Source organism: Micropterus dolomieu, linkage group LG18 (genome assembly GCF_021292245.1).
Source record: "Micropterus dolomieu isolate WLL.071019.BEF.003 ecotype Adirondacks linkage group LG18, ASM2129224v1, whole genome shotgun sequence".
Lineage (NCBI taxonomy): Eukaryota > Metazoa > Chordata > Actinopteri > Centrarchiformes > Centrarchidae > Micropterus > Micropterus dolomieu.
This window is the reverse complement of record NC_060167.1, coordinates 23,865,157-23,890,568: the sequence shown is the minus strand read 5'-3', so window position 1 is coordinate 23,890,568 and position 25,412 is coordinate 23,865,157. Positions and strand designations below refer to the sequence as shown.

The 25,412-nt window shown below is 39.4% G+C and overlaps 2 protein-coding genes and 1 long non-coding RNA gene across 3 annotated transcripts; 2 read left to right on the top strand and 1 right to left on the bottom strand.

Annotated features, from left to right (window-relative positions):
- Positions 1 to 318: 318 nt before the first annotated feature.
- On the bottom strand, positions 319 to 9,599 carry LOC123956520 (E3 ubiquitin-protein ligase MARCHF9-like). The gene is made up of 4 exons (XM_046028772.1): positions 9,255 to 9,599; positions 5,992 to 6,147; positions 3,261 to 3,453; positions 319 to 1,286 (listed from the first exon to the last, which is right to left on the bottom strand). The coding sequence occupies exons 1-4, from the start codon at positions 9,597 to 9,599 to the stop codon at positions 967 to 969; spliced, it is 1,014 nt and encodes a 337-aa protein (XP_045884728.1). The 3' UTR covers positions 319 to 966.
- Positions 3,959 to 10,888, top strand: LOC123956523. The gene is made up of 3 exons (XR_006821559.1): positions 3,959 to 4,014; positions 5,939 to 6,096; positions 10,763 to 10,888. It is a non-coding gene; the product is annotated as an uncharacterized LOC123956523 (long non-coding RNA).
- A 5,439-nt stretch (positions 10,889 to 16,327) lies between these two features.
- Positions 16,328 to 24,428, top strand: LOC123956522 (cyclin-dependent kinase 4-like; the record flags this gene model as incomplete). Its single annotated transcript, XM_046028774.1, is given in 4 exon segments — positions 16,328 to 16,577; positions 23,651 to 23,885; positions 23,977 to 24,112; positions 24,261 to 24,428. Coding segments are annotated over 3 exon segments (522 nt in total), but the record flags the coding sequence as incomplete, so codon positions are not given.
- Positions 24,429 to 25,412: the final 984 nt, after the last annotated feature.

Genomic DNA, 25,412 nt, shown 5'->3' with positions numbered 1-25,412 from the left:
ATGGCATTTCATAATACAAATTTAAACAGGTATACAGGGAATGCTGTGAAGTGCAGTATCGTAATGATATCTGAGTAGAGGAAATTTGAATAATACAGAATTAAATTTTAAACAAATATCTTTCAGCTGTTTGACCAGGTAACATTGTTTTTGGAAATTATTTATTGTATTTTTTTTAACTTATATTTGTCCATTTATTTATTTATTTATTTATTTAGTGAGATTTGTGTAATCCCAACAGGAAAAATCCACTCCGGATATATCAAGAGTGTCACATTTGTCTTGTTGCCTAAAAACAAGACAAAACAAAATAGAAAGTTTTCTTTTGAAGTCTTTATTACAAAACATGAATTGAACTTGTGTATTTTAAGCATTTGTGTCATGTCTCAAAGTTTTATCGGGCCTTTTAATGTCTGATTCAACAATGCTGCTTCAAGTGGAAATCTAGCCGATCATGGCGGACCCTCAGGAATATGTTGAATAAATTAGGGGGGCTTGGGTTGGTATGGCGGTCACATGAGTAGAAGCACAATCCTTTTCACCATCAAACGCTCTATGATAGGGTCAAATCCAAAACAGTCGTTTTATTTTTCTCAGCAAAAAAACAACAACCAAACAGTTGTTGAATGACATTTTGTAACATGGTGGTAAAAATGTTTAATAGCTTAAAGAATCAAAGCTTTCTGCTTTTCAAAATGTGTATTTTTTCCCCTTATTTGCCAAGTTTTCACAGTCTGTGTCTTAGATAAAACTGCAATGTCCCCTCTTTGCGCAAATCTGAGAAATATTTCTCGTTTTCCACTTTGACCTCAGTGGAAAGAGAATCTGCAAGCAAAATATGAGACTAGAAGTTAACAGCAGTGTTAATGTGGCAGGTTAGGATTTTTATTAAATGTATTAATATTTTATTAAATCCTAATCAACACTTCTCCTCTTCAAACAGCGGAGCACTTTTATAACCCAGCCTCATACAGTCGTCACCCTCATGACCACCTCTTGGTTGGTACGGTGCAGGTTGTTGGGTCTTAACTGGCTGAGGATGTGCAAAATTGTATAGCCACAGTGGTGGTTGAGAATAGTCCTGACGTGTCGACTCGCCCCCCGGCCGCTGTCTGTCACAGTGTGAGAAGAGTTCCTCTCAACACGACCAGCGCCTTTACTGCTGGAACTGATGGGGTCACCTAAGTCCTTCGCTTTCTCATAATTCAGCACTTTCCACTGCTGGTTCACTGCCTGCCAGCGCTTAAAGATCCGGTAAACAGACGACCCTTCATGGATTATAAGGCCTGGACATAAAGGACAAAAGGTGGGGGAGGTCAGTGGCAGTTAACAGGATTACATATAGACAAACAGTTGTTTGTTGTTCTCAAAAATACTGAACTTGTTTGTGGGCATTTTGGACTGATGTTTGGTGAGAAACATATGTTGATGAAAATCTATTCAAAAGAATGTAACAAATATACTCATGTAATACAAATGTGTTATTTTATTTATGTGAGCGCGTTTAGAATAAACAAATATGCACATGGATGCATTATCAAATTAAGAAGTATGTATTGTATAAACTGTCTCCAATAGAGAGATAATATTAATGATAGCAAGTAAGATTAATAAGGTATTTTCAGCCATGCTAGCAGCACGGCTCTACTGATGGCAGTGTTGGTCTGACCAAATACCCTGCAAAATAATGACATCCCCATTAGCCTCAGCAGTACTTCCTGTACTAAAAGTGCTGATTACTTGCAAATGTTAGCATGCTAACACACTAAACTAACATGTTAGGGTGATCAGTCGTTTTCTACACTCGTCTTCCTTCACTTTACCTTTGTCACCCTCTTCTCCTTCCTCTCCAGTCTTTAAGAGAAGAGTGACACAAGGAGAGTGGAGAAGAGCAGACAGAGGAGGCACAATGGCTCTTCCCATGAAATGGGAACATGATGAGAGAATTTTCATTTATACATTCATAAGATGAAACAATGGTTCACCGCACCCTTTGTAATTCCTCTTTTTAAATTGGCAGCGGGGAAAAAACAGCAGCGGTAGAACATTAAGAGACAAAAAAGCATAAATCCTCTCTGATTGCCCATGCTCGTGTGCCCTCTGTCACCACATTTTTCAAGAAGGTACAGCATCCCCAAGAAGAATAAGATTAAGCAGTGCAGGGAGCTTGTCTTTGAGTGCCACACTATGTGACACACTCATAGTTACAGATCCACGGTCTGCACAGCACAACTGACACGGAGGCTTTATGAGCCAAAGTTTACGTGTGCTGTGACACCATAGAGAGGAACGTGTTAGCACAATTTAACTACTTTGGTAAAACAATGTCTAGAACAGGTTGAATGGCGTCTAATTGTGGACGTGTAGCCTAAAGATGCTGCCAGTAGTAGTCAGATATTGTAACATATATGATGGCAGCAAATCTGTTGAAATAAAACCGCTTGATTTTGTTGAACTGAAAGGAGAAACATAGGAAACTGCAGCTGAGGTCCTGGTGGTCATTGTGACATTCTCTGCCGACAACACAAATACCAACTTTGGGGGACTGAATAGGCTGGGATTACCCAATATTATCAGTTGAACATAACGCCAGCATGTTAGCATGGTCATGGTTAGCATGCTGAAGTTAACATTCAGCTCAAATCACTGATGTGCCTTCAGTCAGTACAGCCTCACAGAGCAGACAGCATGGCTGCAGATTCTTGGTAATAAGGTACTGTATGTAAAAGACTTACTTAAAAGCCAAATTGGTAAACGCTTTATTTACGAGTCTCTATTTACTTACCTAAATAGCTTCCTGGAAAGTATGTAATTTGGTACTAATGATTGGGGAAAGAGGAGTTCCCTTGAAAGAAATGCTTTATTTAAACCCAAGTTAATATTCATTCGTTATTCATTCATCATTGGAAATGTTATAATTTTTATATCTATGCTTGCTTGTAGACAAATTGCCCACTTTTGCATCCTCAACTGACATGTTGTGCACTGACCTAAATACTCTCTAGACAGCAATTTACTGGAATTAATAAAGCGAACCATAAGTATATGGTGCACCATAAGTATACCATTAAATGCTGTCTCTGTCTTGCTGATAAATAATGCCAAATTACATTGTTCTTTCTGTGAAATTAGGAAATTAAACACGTAAAATAAAGCATTGCTACTAAATCTAATAAAATGACAGTCAAACTCGTTTATATTCCAAACAACCATGTCTGCGAAAATAACACAATGTGGCAGCTCCACTATCCGAGTCTTACCTATACAAACTACGTCCATGAAGCCATACATGCCGTAGCATATCTGAAAGAGAAGGTCCTGCCGCTGCCATTTGGCTGAGGGGCTGAGAGAGGACCACACCAACCAGGAGATACTGGCAATGAGGAACAAGGAGCCGAGGATAATGGCCGCAATCTGCACCTTCTCAATCACAGTCAGGGAAATGGCCTGCCACTAGAAAAGACAGAGAGACACAAAAATGGACTAAAATCCTGCACTGATGTAAAGTAGCCTACTGTTCATGCAGCTTGTTGAGATGATTGAGACTGTGTCAATATACCACTTACAAAGAAAGACGTTGAGTAAAATAAAGTAATTAAGTTGATTCACTGTCCAAATCAGGTGATCTTGTCTCCCCCTCGTCTAGTTTTGTTAGTTTTGAGAATGCTTGCTGTGAAGATTCAGTATTAACATGTATCTATATAAGACAACTGAAGCTTCCCTGACTTTACCATCAAGGTTGATTGTTGATGTAGAGGACAGATAGTCTGTTTGCCAGCTAGCTCTTTAGTGTGGTGAGTCAGCTCAGGTGCCCCTGCTTCCAGTATTTGACAGTGTATGTTAAGATTGCTGCTGACTGACTTCTGTGAGCCAAATGCTTTCTTGTCCCAGTTGACCCTTTGCTAAGCCACGCCCCGAATACACAGCTGGCCAATCACAGCACAGTATAGGACTCGCTCTAACTGAAGTTCGACACTTTCATGCATGCGCTCCATTGACTCCAATGTAAAAAGAGTGAGTAATTTCCTAGCTTTTTTTGGCTATATTTTTCTAAGATAGGGTCAAACATCGTTCCTGGGGCACTTGTAATAGTTACAGTCACTACCCAGAGAGGTTGGAAGGAGAAGTACGATTTATTCTTTTTCCAAAACTTAAAATAAATCCAGAAAATCCATCCATCCTTATTCTGCGTACAGTGTCGCGGGGGGCTGGAGCCAAACCCAGCTGGCATCGGGCGAATAAATCCAGACAATTTTCGGCAAAAAAGATTTCGACTGTGGATCTTCCTAATGTAATGTTAGTTAGCTAACGCTAGCTAACTTCCTACTGAATGTAACGTAATAAAGCCCACTCATCTGCTTTTTAATGATTGAGGCCTACCCAGCTGTACAGGAATAGTGTTGATCCGTAATATCGTTGTCTTTTGTTTCAATCGTCGGGGGATGCAGTGGTTCACTGATCAGTAGGCTTTAGCTTCTATCTTTCATTTTTTTCACGTCCCTTTGAGTCAGTTTGACAGCCTGAATACAACCTTCAAATGTATAATGCAACTGCAAAACTGTCTGCTTCTTTCTGAGATCGCTTTTTGCACCTAATTTGACAATATTTATCCTGGGAGTGCAGTAATAGACAGTGGCAGCGCCGACAGTTTGTCGTAGGTACGGACAATCTCAACACTGACAGGCTATCGCGACTCACCGTCATGCGACTTTCTCACATGAGTTGAAAATATTCAAGTCACGCGAATTCCTTCGCGTCGCGGGCCCCGCCCCCTTCGCGTTGCATCGCGCTGCTTCGCGCCGCCCGACAGGAAATCGTTGCTCTACGCGTCTTTGCATTGACTTTGTATGTAACCTCACCGTCCCAAACGCTCGCTTCGCTTTTAGTCTGAATGCACCATTAGCAACAGTAACTAAGGGGGGCGGGGCGAAGAGTCAATTAACTCTGGGTTTCCGAGTGTGAAGCCATCCATCCATCCATTCATCCATCCATCCATCCATCCATCCATCGTCAACCGCTTATCCTGCGTACAGGGTTGCGGGGAGTGTCAAGCTACACCTTCAAATTGACTACAGTGCATTGCCATTCACTTACTACGTGCAGTCACTAAAGAGCATTTCTGAGCCTCTGCTGCTCAGGCTATCACCATAGACTGTATAAAAAAGGGATTTTACATACATAATATTATTTTTTAAATAAAGTAAATTAGAGAATGAATTTACTTTATATATATTTTTTTATATTATGTATGTAAAAGCCCTAAAGTAAATTAGAGATTCCCCTGCGACCCTGTACACAGGATAAGCAGTTGACGATGGATGGATGGATGGATGGATAAATTAGAGAATTCCTAAATGAATTAAGTCAGCCATTTCACAAACACTATGCCAGTTCTCCAAAAATATTCTATCCATAATGTTCATTCAGAGATGCAGGGATTGTCTGATAATCTCTTATGCAGCATTCAGGGGCAGAAATCGTTTGGCGATACTGTCTGTTCGTCTACCGTCTATGTGCCACACACTTCGGTTAAATCATGTGCCAACTCTTTGAAATGTGCAGTGTCTCATATGTGTTCTTGGCATCTCCATGTCATTTCTCCATTAAAAAAAAACTGAATAAATAGCTCTATGAAAATGGAGGCTGCTCGCTCTTTATCTGCCAACAGCAATGTGAAGCTAATGAGCTTCTTGTTGGGAATCAGTGAATGCTGATTAGACAAAAATCCGTCCAAAATGCTTATGTAGTGGTGGTAATGTAAACACTGCATGGCCTCTACTGTATGCCATTACATTCACCTCAATATCAATGGCTGCTAATGTGATTATTATGCTTTTCGCACCCGGCAACATAAATGTGTGCATGGCTTTCTGCCACATAGCCTGGCAGTCTGTCATGGATTTTATTCATATAGCTCCTTTAAATGTTTGTTTTCCAGGGAACATTAACGAAGGAGAGAGAGAGAGAGAGAAAGAGAAAGCGACTCTGTACCTGCAGTGGGTTTTTGGTGCTGATGGCCAGGACCTGGTACTTGAAGTAACAGAGCTCACAGCTCCAGGAGCCTCTCTCACTGATCCAGCGGATAAGGCAGGACTGGTGAGTACAGCGCACAGAGCCAGCACAGCGACACGGGCTCAACAACTCCCCCTGCAGGACACAAGAAGCAGCTGCATGAGACCCACAGCACTGACAGAGGCCACTGGGTTTTGAAACGGTTCTTGAATCTGCCTGTTACAAGGTAAAGATAAAGATATTTATGATGAATAGCCCAACCTGGAAATCCGCAGGCCTGACAATGTTACTGTCACATTTTATCTAATGAAGGTACAGTGTTACAGTGAGAGGGGAATTGTATTCGCTATTGTTTCTGTCATGAAGTTGGCAAAGGATTAAACAACATAGATAATAGCTTGGAGCAAGCACCAACAGATACAATCAATATGTATGTATGCAAATATTTTTGAGTTCATTGGAAACAAACCAGAGCTGCACTTTTTTTTTTTTTACCAGAGATTGTGTGACATCAATTTATTTTATTTTACCTTTACAATAATGAGTTATTAAAGGAGGATAACAGAATGAAGGTTTAGCATCTTATGCAACTAGTTCCAGTCATGAGGATGTGATCATATTAACTTTAAAAGTAGCTTGTGGTGCAGTAATATGAAACTCATGAACAAAAGAACCAATCACCCTTTAAATATTCACTCATAAATCATGTGTTATTGTCTCCGTCAGTGCACAGGGAGGTAGGATCCTGTATCTCCAGCTTCTCTTTTCAGAACCATCTTAGATATTACCGGCTTGTCGTGCACCGTCTCCCTAACAGTTGTGGTTCCTTCATGTCAGCAATGGAGAAGTTTGTTCACAATTATAAGATGTCTTGAAGGAGTTTCTCAAAAAACAAACAAAAAATAATTCATCTGATTGCAGATTGCTTGCCAGATGAACATTTAGGGTGAGCTTTTTGGAGCAATGATCAGCTCAACATGACACACTTGTAGAAATAACTGGAGCCGATGCAGGCAGAAAAGCTTTCAGCAGTTGATCCCTATTTAATTATGACTAATTAGGGGATAAAGGAAAGTGCACCTCAATATTACCAAGATGTTTCAAGCATCATATATTCATCATGAATATTTAGTCATGTGTTCAGCATTTCAGTGGTTTACATGTTCAGTGTATTTCATCTAAGCACTAGATACACATGTCTTTATATATCTTGAGCTGCAGACATTTAAAACATTACAAGGGAGAGGGTACCGTATTTTGATACATTTGTCTGCCTGCTGCTCAACACCTTCATCTGGATAAAATTTGCTTCTCTCGTGTCACTTTCTAGCAGCCTCAAAAGAAATCACAGGACATCTGGCTCAGGTTTTTTTTGTTGTCAGTTCGAGGCTCCCTAAGGCCCTTGGACTGTCAAGGCTCTCACACATCTCACTTTATTTTCTGTCTCACTCTAGGTGATGTGCTAGGTCTTTAATTAATTGGTTATCTGGAGGGGAAACGAAAACTTTCTGAGACTTCTAGCAAAGAATGTCTTTTCAAGGTTGATTTCATCCACTGGTTTCGATGTACCCAGACCTCCACGTCTTGGACAAGAAAGACGTAAACGCTTGAAAAACATTTTTTTAAAACATTTGAGAAACATTCCGACTTTACAGGTTCTGTGCTTCCCCTCTTAGCACGCGTATAAGCGACACTTAAGCTTTGTTTGACCTTTCTGTAGCCTAAAGGATTGATCAACGGTTTGATCCCTGTATTAATGGTTGCTACTGAAGAGTCCCTCTGCAAGTTCTTGAATTCATACCACCTGCCTTGCTCAAATCCCTCAGAATAATGATGAGTATAAATGTATCTTATGTACTTTTTCTGAGATCGCTTTTTGCAACTAATTTGACAATATACTTCAATACAATTATATATTTAATTTGAAGTGGCCTAATTTTGTGCATCAGATGCTACTCAAAGCACTTTTACACTACATCTGCATTCACACACATTCATTCACTGAGCCTAAGTGCTCACACACTCATATACAGGCCACCAGAGGTAATACGGGGTTCAGTATCTTGCCCAAGATACTGACACTTTGACATGCAGCCTGGAGGAGGATTGAACCGCCGACCTTCCAATTAACGGGGCAACCCACTCTATCTCCTGAGCCACAGTCACTAGTGAATCTAGTACTACGAGGACTTCACTGGTTCACACAGTAAATACAAAGCTCCTCCTGCTTCTCTCCAGTCTATTCTTAACTGATGCCCTTCATCTGCCCACTGCTATTTTCAGATCACTGGTGATAGATTGAATCCTTCTTTTCAAAGTCTGGATTTTGACTTTGCGTCTGAGCAGACTTGATGCACACTTACAGATGCAGATAACAGTTTGGAATCGATGTATAATGACTCATAATATTCATCATGAGAATTTAAAACGGCAACTAGAGGGCTACTCCACTGATTTTAAACACAAATATCAGTTTATTCATTATGAAGACTACTTCCGCTCTTCTTCTGTGAGGAGCTTTGTCAAATCTGAGAAAAGAACCCTGATGACATCATAATGATGTCATCAGGGTTATCTCAGACTACACATTTATAACAGAACACATGCGCTCCAAACTGACATAGACAAAGACGTGGACATTGACATGCAGCTGAGTTGCATTAGGCAATGGCAAATGTAGGATCCAGTGTTTTTAGAGCTTGACCAATACTAGAGACTTAGATTTATCAGCTTCAGCTGCTTCAATTTGGACAATTCTTTGTCAGATTTGTCTCTTGCAAGTTCCCCACTTGCAACACTAAATTTAAATATCTCTTTAATGCTGAAAAAATAGTTCTAAACTCTAAACGGTTTGGCATCCAGACTTTATTAGTAGATATAATTAGCAAATATTGTGCAAAATATTCTTAAATGCGTAAACTTCTCAACAACTATTTGGATCTGAATGTCTTGTGCTTTTCTGAGCTTTCCCCGCTGGTTTTGTTTTCCCAAGACATTCAAATTAAATTTCACATTCACATATTTTAGTAGAAGCAGTATGGTGAATAGTGAACATGGTCTCAGGTGGTGACCTGCCTGAACAGATTTCCTTCACCTGAGCGCCACGTGGTTTGAGGCCCCATCATCCAGCGAGCACCTGTGCTGCTCTAGGAATCTCACTTGGACCACCATGTGTCCTACTGAGTAGACCCCCTTGTTAACGCGCAGTAACCCACAGGACTACCTCTGTTATTTAACTATACCTTCTCCGGCCCCTGGAAGCAGATCCGGCACTGCGGTGATCGCATCCCGCTTTCCGAGAGACTCGGGAGGGAAGAGGCGTCCAGGCTCCCTCCCTGGGGTTTGGCTCCTTCATCATCCTCAAATGCCAGGCTGCGTGGCCGTGGGTCAGAGCCGTAATATTCCTCCTCATCGTCCCGGTGAGAGCAGTTCAACGGCGGCCAGCCACAGCCCCCTATAGCGAACCCTCGCATCCTGGTCTGCGAGCCCGGGTCTGTGCCTGTATCAGTCCTCCTGCTTGATCCAGAGCGCATCAGTAGCAACACTTTGAGTTCACTGAAAAACATTCGGATGCGATACTTAAACATTCTTCAGCAGCTTTACTACACAGGCACACGTGCTCTGTGAAACAACACAGCCTTCAGCTTGACTGTGGCAGGTCCATCAAAAATTATTAGCATGAATATTATTATTATGATCAGGCTATTATTATGGCTTCTGAACCACTTGATTCATGTAGTTCACATCCTATTAAGTAAAATACAGATCTCGGTCAAAAAAGCATGCGGAAAACATGATAGGCTATTAGATCAGCCCATAGCTCTCTGCATATCCTGTTGTTATAGCATGTGCACCGCAATCCAGCCAATAGGGAAGGATTATTTTTCATGGATAGAGGCGTTTTCTGTCGGGATTCAATGGAGGCTGAAAGCAACGAACTGTGAAGCACCAGCATTAAAGTCAGAGGGATGCAGCAGCATCAACTCATGGCTACATTTTCAGTCCGGTTGTTTTTGAGGATCCCGAGGTTCAAACTGGTCCTCTTGGTGTTTCAAACAAGCAGGAGCTGTCCAACAAAATGTTGGTGCCTATTCTTCTAGAGGCAGATGAGCAGCGATGGTGTCTGAGGGGGGAGGGGGGTTATATTAAATCCTATTTACAACAAGTTAAAGCCGATTTGTATTTGAGTTTCACATTTAGGCTATCTACATGGGAGGTGAAATTACACGAGGTGACAAGCGTGTACTCTTTGTTGTCTTTCATTGGCATCCTTCCGTTTCGTCACGCACCTTCCTCCCTTTAAGCAGGTCCGGTAACCCATTTATAAAGTTACAATCCTGCAGCGTTTCACGTTAGAGATGGATACGAAAGAGATCAAATCTGGTGAACAATAATAAGAAAAAACTATTTCACGACACCAACCATCTCTGCGCCACACATCAGGAAGAGTGGAGAGGGGGTAGACATGGATTCCTGCACAAACACAGAGAGGGTGCCGACAACAGCTGTCCCTTCCGGGTTGTTAAAAACACATCAGCAGCAGCAGCAGCATCATTATCAGCATCTTCACCGAATTAAATCAACGCCCTTATGAATCAGTGGGACAATAAAATGCCCCATTCACGTGGCAGGCTGCAGCGATGGGTCCAGGATGCTAAAACTTGATTTTCAGTTGGTTTTCAGGCTCAAAAGCACAAACTTCTTTACCTGTGCAGTTACAGTATTAAAAAAACGTCCTCCCTCCGTGCAGCTGAGAAGAGAGACGAGCTCCATCCACAGCGCACTGACACAAGCTGCTGTCCAAGGTGCTGATACTCGTGTGACGTGATGGCCACGTGCTGATCGAGATCCATCGGATGACGGAGAAAAGGAAAACAGTTGTAGCAGTGTAGAAACGGTGTGTGTGTGTGTGTGTGTGTGTGTGTGTGTGTGTGTGTTCCATCTCATGCATAGTGTCACAAGACTGTAATAAACAGGACAAAGATACCACTACATTCACCTACAATAAACTCAATATTCACAGAATCACAGCATTATGGGCCACATAGTTGTTTGAGGAGAGATGGTCTACTGTGTTATAAAATAAACAGGCTCCTGTTCCACCATCACAAAGAGGAGCAGTGTAGTTGTGTGATGAATTTTACTCGGCTAAAAATATAAGCATTATGAACTAAACATCAGCTGTTTAAAAGAAAAATCACAATAGGCTGGAGCTGTGTTTACACATTTACAGTAAGCTTAAATCATGGACTTCTGATTCAGCTCCCCCATCTTCCATCTTCCATCCACGTGCTTGAGGACTCTTAGGAAGCTTTGTGGTAATTCCAAGTAACTTGTTAAACGATTGGAGAAAATTTTCCAGTCTTTCTGACTAGTTTCTCAAGAATTTCTCCAAAATAACTCAGCGAATATTGCTCTGATAGGGTGATTCACAGATCTAAGTGGTCTTCATTTGTGTTTAAGGTACACTGGGCACGGTGATAGTAATAATATACACACACCATTTTCAGGTTCTTTTAAATAAAAACAGGGTAAACAGATTCAAATTCAAATGTTAAAAGCTATCGGTGTGAGATCTTGACAGATAAAAAACTGTTCGGTGTCCAGTGCAGAAACTTCTAAACAACAGAGGGACGATGACGTGTGTTAACCTCTCTTACAGTAATATAAGTACTCTCATTAAAATAGTATGGCCTGGAGGTAACAAATACTCGTAAGCAGCAGTGGAAGACAGCATGTCCCATTTAAAGTATCCAGTTGGCAACACATGTCTGGGATCGGAGGATATGCAGTGTAGTAAGGAGAGATCCCAGCTACAGACTTTTACTGATAATCATATGTGAGGCCAGCAGTGCTGCAGGAAACTCAATGCAGATTGTAAGATTTGTGCCAATGATTATCAGAGCGAGTGTGACTACTGAACAGGACTGTGGTGGTACGATGTACAATCCTCTATGTGATAAAGGAGGTTTTGAGCCTGTCAGCAGGTTGTGGTTAACACTATCACTGAGCCAGAGGCAGTTTTATATCCCAGGTGAGCTGATGCAGTGAAGTCTCTTAAAGATATCATCAGTTTGAAGAGGATGTAAACAAACATGTTAACCATACTGTCATTTTTTATGCATACATTTATATCAGAAATGTAGTTATGCGACTTGCACTTGTTGACCTAGACACAGATCACCTGAGTTGAAATTTTGAGTCTTGTCTGCTCTGTGAAAAGACTAAAAACAGAAGATTTTTTCCCTTGCCTTTTTCTTCTTCTTACTGTTATCATTATTGTATATTCTCTTTTTTTTTCACATGAGCCCTCAAAAACCAAAACATCTTTATGAAAACATAAACAAGCGTTGCTGCAAAAAGCCCTTTTCACAGAAGACCTTCTGACATGTCTCTGCAGTTATAGCGCAGGTGAATATAATAAAAGTTAATGATAGCTGAATTCCATTTCGCTGCTTCAGTTTCAGGGTGCTGGTATTGTTTATGCTGGCTCTCCGTCACACCGTCCTGACTTACTGGGACACTGGAATAGAACTAAGCCACCGTTAATGTGACACCTTCACTTTTTTACTACTATGACAGAACAAAATGTGGCTGTTAAAAAGGGTCGGAAATCTGTCATTCATAACCAAGTACCTGAGTCTGTGTTTCCTCAGCCGTACTCCTGGTGGGGCAGAAAGCAACTTTTTAGACAACATTTATAGAGAAGCAATACCTTGTTTTAGACTTCTGTCACAGCCACTGAGTCAGTCTGCATGCCACTGTCACTGCACTACTACTTCCCCATTTTCTGGCCACAAGTGCAGATACTGACAACGTCTACATCCTTCCCCTCCTGCATGCAGCACATGCAGGTTTGGTTTTGAAAAAAGACTGTAAAAGCACTCAAAGACTTTACCCAAAATGGATCAGTTGTGAATGAACACCAGGACTCATAAACTGTAACTGACCAACGAGGATTTTATTAATAGATAAGTCCACCATTCAGGTTTGTCTGTGATCACTTGCTGTCTAAGCAAGCAGACATTGTGTAGTTTGTTTGTAACCAATGGACATCCATAAATTGACAAAAATCAACATTTTACAAATAACTGTGAAAGGTGTACTCTTATTATTAGTAGTGAGTTACAAACCTGAATAGCATTTAGTCCATTTTCTCCATTTGGACCCATTGGTAACGTCTAATGCCAGAAGGTCTTTATTCAGGTGCCTGATGCACAGTTCCCTGAGAGCTCAGAGGCCATCAGGCTGAATGAGCATTAGAGTGTAGTATACTCTAGAAGCCATCCAATTTTCAATATTAGTTAATGTCAGTGGTGGAGAAAGTAATCACATCCTGCATTGAAAATGTTACTGAAGTAAAATAATTATAATATAATCAGGAAAAAGCAAGCAAGTAAAAGTACTTAATGCCGAAAGAAAAATGTCCCCTGTGACTGTTTAACTGTTATCAAGGGCGTCACTTTGTGTTGAAACGTGGTGGTAAGGGCTCAGATTAGGGGTCACAAGACGTGACGATGCGCAATACTGAGTTCACGAGAACGAGAAGAGAAGAAAATTTTTATTTTTGAAGAAATATTTAGTGTAGAAATATATGGGTGGGGGTCTGGGGGTACTCCCGCAGAAAAGTTTAAGAATTAAACACTTTTTGTATTCTGCAGAAATGTTCTGCACCAATTTATGTAAATGTCTTTTATTTATGTTAAGGGAAACAAAACAAAAACTTCAACTGGCAGGGGAAAATTCATAAATATAAAAATACAACAGAACATAATGCAGTAATCAGCAGCTAGTTTTTTTTAGCTGAAGTTACTATTTTAGGACAATGCACACTTGTTTCTTTTACTTTTACATAGCATTGCATGTTTTCTTATTGTTCATATAAACCTTTCTCAAAGCATTCTCATTTGTTAGTTAACATTTCTTGTTGCAAGCTATTTTGTAGAACCTTTTTAACAAATGCTTTCAAAAAGTGATGGGGACAAAATCAGCCATTTCAGAAAGTGGTGGGGATATGTCCTCAGCGTCCCCAGTGTAAATGACACCTATGACTTTTAAATATAATATCCTTAAGTTATTATTACTCATGCATTAATATAAAAGCAGGATTTTACTGTTGTATTGCACTGTATTTACTTCTCACTTAATCGATTGATTGTTTGGTTTGAAAAAATTCAGAAACTAATGAGAAATGTCGTCACAGTTACCCAGAGCTCAAATTCACACCTTCACATAGTTTTTTTTGGTCCAACTTCAAAACCTCCGAATGACTTAAAAAAAAATACATTACAATAATTAAAACAATTAAAATAATTTAACAGAACCATGAAATACTTTTACAAAATATCATTGTTTATTGTTTTGGTTGCATTTCTATGTATTTTTGGGCATCATGTTTTACATCATGTTTTATAAACGTAAAGTAACTAATAACTAAAACTCAGATAATTGTAGTGAAGTAAAAAGTACAATAATAATAATAATAATAATAATCTTTATTTGTTGAGCACTTTTCAAAAACAAGTTACAAAGTGCTTTAACAAGTGTAAAGACAATAATACCCAAAAAACAATAATACCCAAAAAACAATAATACAAAAACAATACAAGATAAAGAAAAGAAAAGACTAAAATACACGTTTAAGATAAATATAAAATTAATGATGAGTAATGAAGCTAAAATAGGAGTAATGTGGTCATATTTCTTTGTTCTGGTTAAAAGCCTGGCAGCTGAGTTCTGGACAGTCTGGAGTCGATCAATAGATTTTTGTGTTAAACAGGTGAAAAGGCTGTTGCAATAATCCAGACAATACTCCCTCTGAGATGTAGTGTAGTAGAAATAGAAACTAGCACAAAAGACTGAAGTAAAGTACAAGTACCTCAAACTTGTACTAAAGTACAGTACTTGAGGAAATGTAGTGTTACATTTCACCACTGGTTAATGTTGGTTTATTCTAAAGTAACAAAACAGTAGGAGACATCCTGATATTCATATTTTAACACTCAAATCAGTATCCATCAGAGTAACCACTGTATAGATGAATGTTTTTATTTCAAGAAGTGAATTACTAACGAACAATCATTGATTTTAATCATCTGAATACACTGTGTAGCTTTCATGGTAGTTAGATTTTTTATTGCAACATGAACCAGATATCCAATAAAGCAAAGTCTCAACTTTGTCTCAATCGGCCTCAACAAATAAATCCAAAATGAGACAACAAGAGAGACATATGAGCTCAGAGAAAATGAGGGAGAGGATTTCTTTTCATTTAAATTTCTTTTCACTTTATTTCCATATTGTTTTATTATTTCATGTTTTGTTTTTTGGAGTAAATATCTATTTTTAAATTATGTTATATCCCAAATATCGAATATTATTAGATATAATGAAACTCTGCACTTTTCATGGAAGCAATGGATAAATTTACTGTGTACAAGTACTCGTAGATGCAATAGGTATGTAGGCTTATGTGTATAAATTCATATGAATAATACATACATTTATGAGTGAGATTATAAGTATGTATGTATACAGTTTCTCCTGATTTATTAAGTAAATGTGGGATTTCTCTTTTCTGAACACACTTTCCTTTGTTTCACTACTCTTGTTTTCTTTCATTACAAAAATGTTTATAACCGTAATCTGCACTGTTGCGCCCACAACTGTACAAACATGATGACTATTGAGGTAATAAATAGATCTATTTTTTAAACTGTCACAGAGGGAAAAAATCATCCCTATAGACACAAACAACTAGACCAATCACTGCCAACAACTCCACATATTTCAAATATTTGCTCAAAGCTTATTTGGTCAGCCAAACTACTTGAGTTCTGTATACAGTATAAATTTATTATGTTTAGTTTATTGCCGGCTCATATAATATATTGGTTATTAATTTTTTCATTTCATTTCATTTTTTTCTCTGTATATTGTGCAAATAGTTTTGAAACTTAATGAAACGTAATGTAAACATAATGTTATTTCCTTTTGGGCTAGGTGTCTCTATAGGGCCAATTTTACTCCCTTCAAATAGGCCTATTCTATGCTTTTTGTATTTTGTTACTTGTGGAAATAAACAAAATTTTTTTATGGTAGGCTGAAATAAAAGTGTGCCTGATACATATTCAGGCCTATTTTGAGATAAACTAAAACAGGCAAACGGGATTTCTTTCCATATAAAAATATGCATAACAACAATGTAATGTGTATATATATTATATGATCATAGAGGCCTTTAAGTTCTCCTTCATTCTTGATAATGTGCTGCAAGATGTTTTAGCTCCGCCCTCTTCGAAGAGTTGCTAGAAGCAACAGGAAGCGACAACCCCCCCAAAAAAGAGTGCAGGCTGGAAGACAAAACACTGGAGGCCGAAATCGTATCGGGTGATTGGACTCTCAGCACCAGGACCCAGTGCCGGGACTGTGAAACCTCAGCCTGGACCCGACCTGCCAACTAAGACCCGGTTCTGTAGGAGTTATACGTGGCAGATTAATGAGCATGTCCTCCTCATAAAGCTTAAAGTGAAGCTTTACTTGCTCCCAGAGAAAAAACAGGAGAGGTAAGTACTGTGAACTGTCGCTTAAACTGGTAGGGATTCATGTGCGTGACACTCTGGCGTGCGGACATGCGTGTCATGTGGAACAGATGTGGAAGTTGCTGGCGGTGATCTGTCTCATTCGCTGCCGTCTCTACTTTTTTTCCCCCAGTTTTCTCTCCGCCACGTCAGTGAACATGCAGGCTAGGTGGCAGGGAGGGTGGGGAGAAGTCCGTGTGGCCTGTTGTTTCCTAGCTTTTTTAATTAATTAATTAATGTTTGCTTGTTGCCAGTTTAATTAACAAAGGAGCGCCATGGAGGAGCACCACGTGTCGGCACAGAGTTCTTTCCGTCTGCCCTGGCCTGTTTCTCTCTGTGCCTCCGCCCACTGGCCTTCAGTGTCCGCCTAGATTAGAGCTGATCAAGGAGCTATACATGAATGAAGTGTGGGCGACTAAATGTGAGCTTCCGCATGTATGATAATCGATCCCGGTGATGAACAGGCTGGCAAATTAACGACCCTCAGTGAGACATAAGTGAAACCACCAGGTGCTGTGCTAAAAATTTGCCCCCTCTCTCTCATCTGCTGCTGTGAGCTGTTGTATCACTGTAAAGGAAATGGGGAGATGCTTTAAAGGTGGCAGGTCATGTACAGCCTGAACCACTTCCTGTGGCACCAGAGATGGGGTCCTGATCCTTCCTTATGAGACAGTGAAGGACTGTTGTTTTGTTGTTTTCCCCGTTGTGTAATGAAGGTGGGGATGGTGCAGATAAGTCATTAACAAGACAATGCTGTCAGAGATATTTAAGACATTTACATTTATTCATTTCGAACCCGGGTCTCTCACACCAAAGGCATGTGTCTTATCCACTACTCCATCACCAGATGGAGAACATGTAGTTTGTCAGCCAGAGAGCACTGATAAGTTGGTTTTGTTATTTGGCCACTCAGGTAATAACAATAATGTAGTGAGATATAATAAGAAAATCAACTGAAATATAGGTATCAGCTCTCTTAGGAATTAAAAAAATATAGTAACTGTGTAGTGTGACATTTGTCAGTACAGGGCAGGTTACTCACCACCAGGCCTCTCTCAGTATTTTCTGTATTCCTCTGTACTTCTTGGCCCTTTTGCTGCTATGCCGCCTCCCTCAGCGGTTGCCACAGTCTGCTGCCTACAGTGGCAAGCAGCGGGTGATGGATACCTAAATCAGTTTAATTACTTCTTGTGTGGCATCCAACATCTGGGCAATCTGTACGCTCATAATACTTGATCAAGCTATCGCAGCTGGGGGGGCTTTCTGAAATGAAGAATCAAACTGAAACTATGAAACTAAAATAGCGTTTTAAATTCATTCCTTGACAGCAGCATCATACCACAAAGTGCTAGGAAGGTTACCAAAGGCAATTAGTATTGGTAAATAATATAAAACATATGCATAACACATTGTGCTTTTATTTTTCTTATTTCTTTTGCCAGTATTCAGTATATGTCTGGTTGTCATCATTATAGCTTCCTGAAAATTGTAACTCAATTGTATCACATTTGGTTCTACATGTATACCGTTTTATGTTATGTATATGAATTTAAAACCATAAACTATATTTATTATATTTCATTATAATGCAAAAACTAAAGCTAGTATGATCCGAATTATTAGTGTAGCCTATTATTACAGCTTCATTAAAAAAGTGAATAACGGGAGACAGTGTTGTCATGTCAGTGTGCTAAAAACAGACATTGCATTAGTTGTTGCATTTTAGAATCAGCTACAAATCTATATGAGTAAGCGTCAGGTAGGTAAAGAAAATAAAATGGGCAAGAATGTTGCATTAAAGTCTTTCTCTGTGTTGCCGAATTAAGTCAGTTGTCTAATTTAGCAGGACAGTTTAATTTGTACTTTTATTACTCATTTCAGCTCTGACCTGAATTGTGTTGACAAGAATTTGTATTTCTTGCAGATACACAGGAATGCAAGCTGATTCTTGTCAGCAGACACTCTTGACTCAACTTTCTTTGCATAAGAGTAAGAAATGTGGCATGTTCAACATGAATAATGCAACGCCTCTTCCTCTTATTGACTAGAGTTTAGGTCGACCACTTCTATTAATGTGGTTTGGCAGCATATGTGAATATTCAAACCGCAGCAACATGTTTGAGCCACTAACACTTTAATAAATCCCATGAGATATATTTAACCCTATGTGTACATGTTTGGTTGTGAATGATTAGTACAATAGTTGACCGCAGCTCTGGTGAGATTTGCACACAGATCCAAAAGGTTGTGAATGTAATGCATCAAATCATCACTCTTAAAAAAAGGCAAATGTTTTGCTACCTTCAGCAGTGACTCTGCACGTATGCATTTTCTTCTCCGGGCTTAATCAAGCAATCGTGCTTACAAAGCTTCAGTCCAAACATGCTGTCTCATGCTGAAATGAAAAACTGACAGCCATTTAGAGCATTTAGATACATTTGGAGTAGGGCTGCAACTAATGATTATTTTCATTGTCGATTAATCTGACGATTTATAAATTGTTTAATTTCTATAACTCCAAACTGCATCTCATCTTACAAGCCTGTTGTATGTATAAAATACATTGTAAAATGTCACAAAAATGACAATCCGCGTTTCCCAAAGCCCAAGATGACGTTCTCAAAGGATTTTTAAGAATGTGGAATCAGACAATCTGTCTTAAAAATTACTCAAACTTATTAATAGATTATCAAAATAGTTGGCAATTAATTGATTATTCAATAAATTGTTGCAGCTCTATTTTGGAGTACCAACTTTAGGAAATGAAAAGGTTGGTTAAACAACAGAGGAGAGCGAATTTCTTGTTGTTTGGCTTTCTGCTCTTTTGTTGCTGTACTTTTCTCACTCTCCCCTACAGAAACAGTTGCAGCTCCAGTTTTACTTCATCTCTTTCATACTTTGTCTCTGCCCTAACAAGTTTGCCATTATTATAGTTTATACATAGTCTGACACAGTGTGACGCTGACAGGTCTTCTATTGACAGTTTAGTATTTGATTTATTGTTAGTATTCATATTAATAATTATTATTTTAATTGAATTGATTGAATAACATTTTCTTGATGTTTTGTCTACAGAATGTCAAAAAAAAGTTGTGAAAACTGCCAGCAGCAATTTCCCAGAGATCAATGTGATGTATTCAAATTCAAATTTCTTATTTTATTCAACCAACAGTTAAAAACCCAAAGATATTCAGTTTACTATCCTGCATGAAAAAAATCTAAGAAGGTGGAACCAGCAAATGTTTGGCATTTTTACAGTCGGTTGACTAGTCGATCAACAGACTGATTGCTTCAGCTGTAGTCACATAAATTTTTCTGTGTGTAGTAGAGCTGCACGATTTGGAGAAAAAGTCATATTGCAATTATTGTGGACAATATTGCGATTCGATTATAAAGGAACAAATGGTACTATGAGTCTACTTGCTTAATTATCAAGGAATGCAGAGTCTCTATCCACAACCTGGAGGAGGAACTGTACATGAGTGTATTATATAAAGAGGATAATGTTTAGTTAATAGTTTACTGTTAGTCTAACAATAATATATTAAATAGTACATAAATTAGAATTTCATATAATAGTTTACTTTTTGTTGAGTATTAAAACCAGTTATAGCTGTTTCATTTTTGTGGGTTGTTTTTTTTAAAATGTAATCCTTGTGCAAGCAAAATGCGCTACATTGGTCTCTAACTTGTTAATGATAAGTCCTAACTTGTCAATAATCATATTGTTTAACATTTAATAATTTGCTGTAGCTCGTCAAACTTTTTTTAATGTCCCGCCCCGTCCAGGCTGTGATTGGTCGGTTGACGAAAAGTAACTGACAAGCACGTCGGCTCTGTTAAAAGTTGAACATGTTGAACAACAACAGGAACCGATACAGTGGCCAGCGAGCCAAAACCCCGCCTTCATTATCTTGTCCCTTTTTTCTTCTGTCTTACTGCTTCAGCTGCAGACGATGTCTCTCTGTCACTGCGAGTCCGACTATGTTTTCTACGATTAGCGGCGGGGCGGGGAGGGTGGTTACGGTAGGTTGTTGTCTTAAAAGTTACTGGCACACTGCTCATAAAACATTTTTGTCATTGGACGTGGGCTTATCTGTTTTTAGAGGCACATGCGAGAGCCCGCTGTGGGGGGAGATAATGAGCAAACTGCAGCGCACACAGAGAAGAGAGTAGCCATGTTTCCATCCAATTGTCATGCGAATTTTAAGCGTACTTTTGAAATGTCGCAAAAAAGAATTTGCGAAATATGTGCGTTTCCATCAGCGGGTTTGGAGCGAATAAACAAGGCTAAGGCAAGCGTCGTTACGTCAGTAGTTGACGTTACACATGGCTGAAATAAACAAGACCTATGGTTTCCAAACCAGAAACAAAACTAGTTGCGTGAACCTGATGGCCATTGATCTTAGAAAAATGGAGAGAGGTCCTCAGAAATGTGTTTCAAGCGGGCAAACTGCTACCAGCCAGGCACGTTATGGGAATGCGGTGTAATGCGAGTTTTGCATGCCTCCCGAGAATTGCATGCACTTCCAAATAATGCTTTTAAACGCTATAATATCGTTTGTGGGGTTCATCAATGGGGATAAATGATTCTAAATATATAGCCTATTCTATGAACGTTTAGCATTCATTGAGATTCAGCAAAAATATGCGGTGATAACCCCGTTTGATCAGTGTGCACAGCAAAGTATCTGAAAAGGACCTTTTAAGAGGTGAATGCATAATTCGGCAGAACTGATGATGAAGGCTACCTGCCGATTTGCAGGTATGCGGAACGCCGACAGCAGAAACAGCTGATCAGACGTGTTACAAGTTCACTACATCAGAACTTATTCGGAAAAAGTGTTTCCATCTCCCATTAAGCGCATTTACTCTTTTTCGACAAAGGCAAAAACCACCTCAAGCGAGCTTAAAAACTTTTTTGAGAAAGTAAGGATTGTTTTGATGGAAACACGGCTAGTGTCACACACAAAATGATATCATGATTAAAAAAAATTCAGTTTTGTTAAAGTTTAAAGGCTGATTTTAGCTCCTTAGTGAAAACCAGAAGGTTAATTGTGTGGTTAAACTTTTCTTTATGGCCAGAAAGTGACAAACACCTGATGCCAAACAGTGGATCACTTTACAAATCTGAGGTAGAACATTCAAAACAATTATGATAAAATCCTTTTTCAAAAAATATATTTAGTAAATCATTTTTTCAGTCCCTTTTCCTCAACAAAATAAATATCTTAATAAAAAAATTAAGTGCTAATTTATTTGTGATTCAAATTAATTAAATCAAACATTTATTGACAATATATTGAACATTTGTTATTGAGGAAATATACATATTGTTATTGAGGAAAATTATATTGCAATCATTATTGTTTTATTGCCCAGCCCTATGTGCTTGTATGTTTTATGTAAAGCACTTTGACAACATTGTTTTGTCGGTGAAATGTGCTATACAAATGCCTTACCCATTAGGGAAAAGAAAGTAGAATTTAATTTGAGTGCTACTTTTGCTAGAGCTGGATCATGTTGAGGATATTCAGTTTTCCTTACACACCAACAGATCAGTCACTGAAGCAGGTGTCCATTATTTTACATACGTGGGAAAATTATCTTCAACCTCAAACATCATCAACAAGGTTATAAAATAGAAGACCTAAAAGCAGGTGCAATGGTTTCTGAGTCAACCAGTGGGGTTGTGAAGATGGTGCTGCTGCTTTGCTCTGTCCTTAATGAGGAGATGTTTTGTACTCCACGTTCTGATCACATGAACTGTACTTGAAAAGCCCTGAAGGCAGCAGGCGTAGGAGGAAGCAGAGCACCACAGAACTACCAGTGAATAGGACATATGTGCTAGGTGTGCTAGGTGTCAAGGTGAAGTGTGTTATTGTTAAGTAGGTGGAAGGGGTAAACTGTAGATGGAGGGGGACAAGGTGGGCAAGATGCCCCTCAGCCAGGGCAAGTGTACCCACCTGGTTTGACAGATTTAAAATTGAGACTTGCATAAAGGGAAGGAAGGAGTGGGATTCTGCTCTCTGGTTGTGTGCCTGCTGGGACGAAGGAGTTGGTAGAGAGGTGAGAGGAAAGTTTGAAACAATGGGACAAAAAAGCTGTTCGGGTTGCGTGGTTGAAGGCGCTTCCTGTGCAGAGTCTTGCGTTAAGTGGAATTGCTTTGAAATGGCGTCGCATTCAATGTGTCATTTGATTTCTTTCAGGACGTAAGGCACTTCGTCCCGTAGCTTGTGGATAATAAAATATTTGAATGTAGGCGCACTGATAAATTCCTCTTTGGATATGACTAAAAATATGTCATATGCCATACATTTCAGCACAGATGAAATGGCTGAAATATGCGAGAAGAGTTATTTATTAGCAGCTGGAAAGTTGAAAATGGTAGGTGAAGCCCTCATCACCTATATATGATGTTAAAGCTATGCAAATCAATATTTTTAAAATGAAGAATGGCTGAAATGACTACTTGTAACGTGAAACTTGGGTCACTTATAGTGAAGAACCCACAGAGAATTACTACTCCACAATATTGTTCCCCCTCAGCTCTACAGAGAATTTTAGCATCTTTCAGCTCATTGTTTTGTTTTTTCCCAGCCCACAACGATAATGTTTTGATTCTCATCATTCTTTTCAAAGACTTTGCTAAACTGAGTGCGCGGCCATCACTCGGCAGCAAACATCAGACTGAAAAAATAACCAGCTGGTTAACATAGTGGAGCATTTAGCAGCTAAAAAGTCAAATATTTCCCTCAGAAGTTGGTGGAGACCAAAAACTGCGCTAAAAAGAGAGTGACTATTGGACCTGCATCTGCTATATGGCCAGAAACACAACTCCAAATGAATGCTAATGTTGCCCCGTGTGTGCTTGTTAAGGGTCATTGAAGTCATAAATACTGTATAAGATGGTAAGTAGGCTGCTAAGTATAAAACACGTTTTTTTGTTATTTTTCATAAAGCAGTGTAAACTCTATTATACAAACGTTATTACCTTTCATCATCTCATCATTGTGATTAATAGCATTTATATCTTTTGCATCTGATTTGTCTCTCAGACTGTTTGATCTTGGTCATGGCCCACGGCACCAGTATCCAGTATGAGCCACTGGCAGAGATCGGAGGAGGCGCTTACGGGACGGTTTATAAGGCCCGAGATACAGAGAGCGGACAGTTTGTGGCTCTGAAGAGCGTGCGTGTCCAGACGGACCAAAATGGCCTCCCAATCTCCACGGTCAGAGAGGTGGCTCTTTTGAGAAGGCTGGAGCAGTTTGACCACCCCAACGTGGTCAGGCAAGTCAGGACAGTTACCAGAGTGTTGTGTTCTCTACAATTCAGTGTGAGCACTTCACAGTTCGTCACTGTTTGTATTGCATGTTAACAGGCTCATGGATGTATGTGCCACCCAGAGGTCGGACCAGGAGACTAAAGTCACACTGGTGTTTGAACATGTGGACCAAGACCTCAAGACGTACCTAGAGAGAGCCCCAGCTCCAGGATTATCCCCTGCCCACATTAAAGTGAGACCGGACTGAAACAATATTTAAACTAAACTGCATGATATGTTAAATATGTTTTTGTTTGTCATTTAGGGTCTTTTAACCCTGTTTTTAAGCACATTCTGTTGAAATATTTTGTTTCACTTGAAATATGCCTGTGTTTTTGCAGGACCTGATGAGGCAGTTGGTGTGCGGTCTTGCATTCCTGCACTCTAACCGCGTGATGCACCGAGACCTGAAACCAGAGAATATTCTGGTAACCAGCCAGGGCCAGGTGAAGCTGGCTGACTTTGGACTGGCCAGGATCTACAGCTGCCACATGGCCCTCACTCCTGTGGTAAGAACTTACCTGGACCATACAAATACTTTGTTGTGTCGTGTATACAGCATTTCCTAAGCATACAATAATATCTGTTATTACATTTTAAACATTCATTTATCATATTGATCTTTTTTTCTTAAGTTGCACTTACCCTTCTGGCTATGTCCATGTTAGCTTATTATTTGTCTTCTGAATTAATTTCCTCACAACATAGCATGTTTTTTTACTGTCAAATCTTAGTTTGAGCTTCTTTGAATTCATTTTTGAAGAAGAATATTAACCAGACTAAGAGTCTACAGCCAAGCTAGCAGCTCTGTGAGGCAGCACTTGAGCTAAATGCTATCCTCAGTATGCTAACTTTCTCCCATTTATTTTGTTTATTATACCCTTACTTCACCAGGAAGTCCCATTGAGATCAAAAATCCTGGACAGGTATTAGCCATACATAAATCCAACATATACAACGTGACAAAATTCACAATAAAACAAAAAAAATTAAAGCTGCAAGCAGCGTTGGGCGGGCCCTCGCACTTGTAAGCGCGTCCGCGCGTGAGCCGGCCGAGTTGCACATTCTGGAGCTCTGCCGGTGCGGCTGTGAATTTCCTACGCGTTCCCGACGCCGCATGAATGTGCTATATGTCACTTCCTGTGTCCCCTATGTGGAGCTACATAGCACTTGCCGCTATGAATATAAATCGGTATTGACGTGTAGATTTCTGCGGGGTGGGAGAGTTATCAAGCACGTAAAGTTTGTTTCAGATGTGAACATGTACACTGAACAATAATGTACCCAAACAATAAAATAAATTCCTTTTATATTTCCCTGCCTTGTTGTTTATGTGTACATACAGAGGAAGAATGTGAGAACAGCACACATTTCATCGTTACTGTGTGTTAGAGCATGGGAGAACAGTGGATACTTTTAATACAGCCCACACCCCTAATACTGTGTAACTATAACAAGTAGAGAACAGAAGAAAAAGATGTTCTTTCTTTACA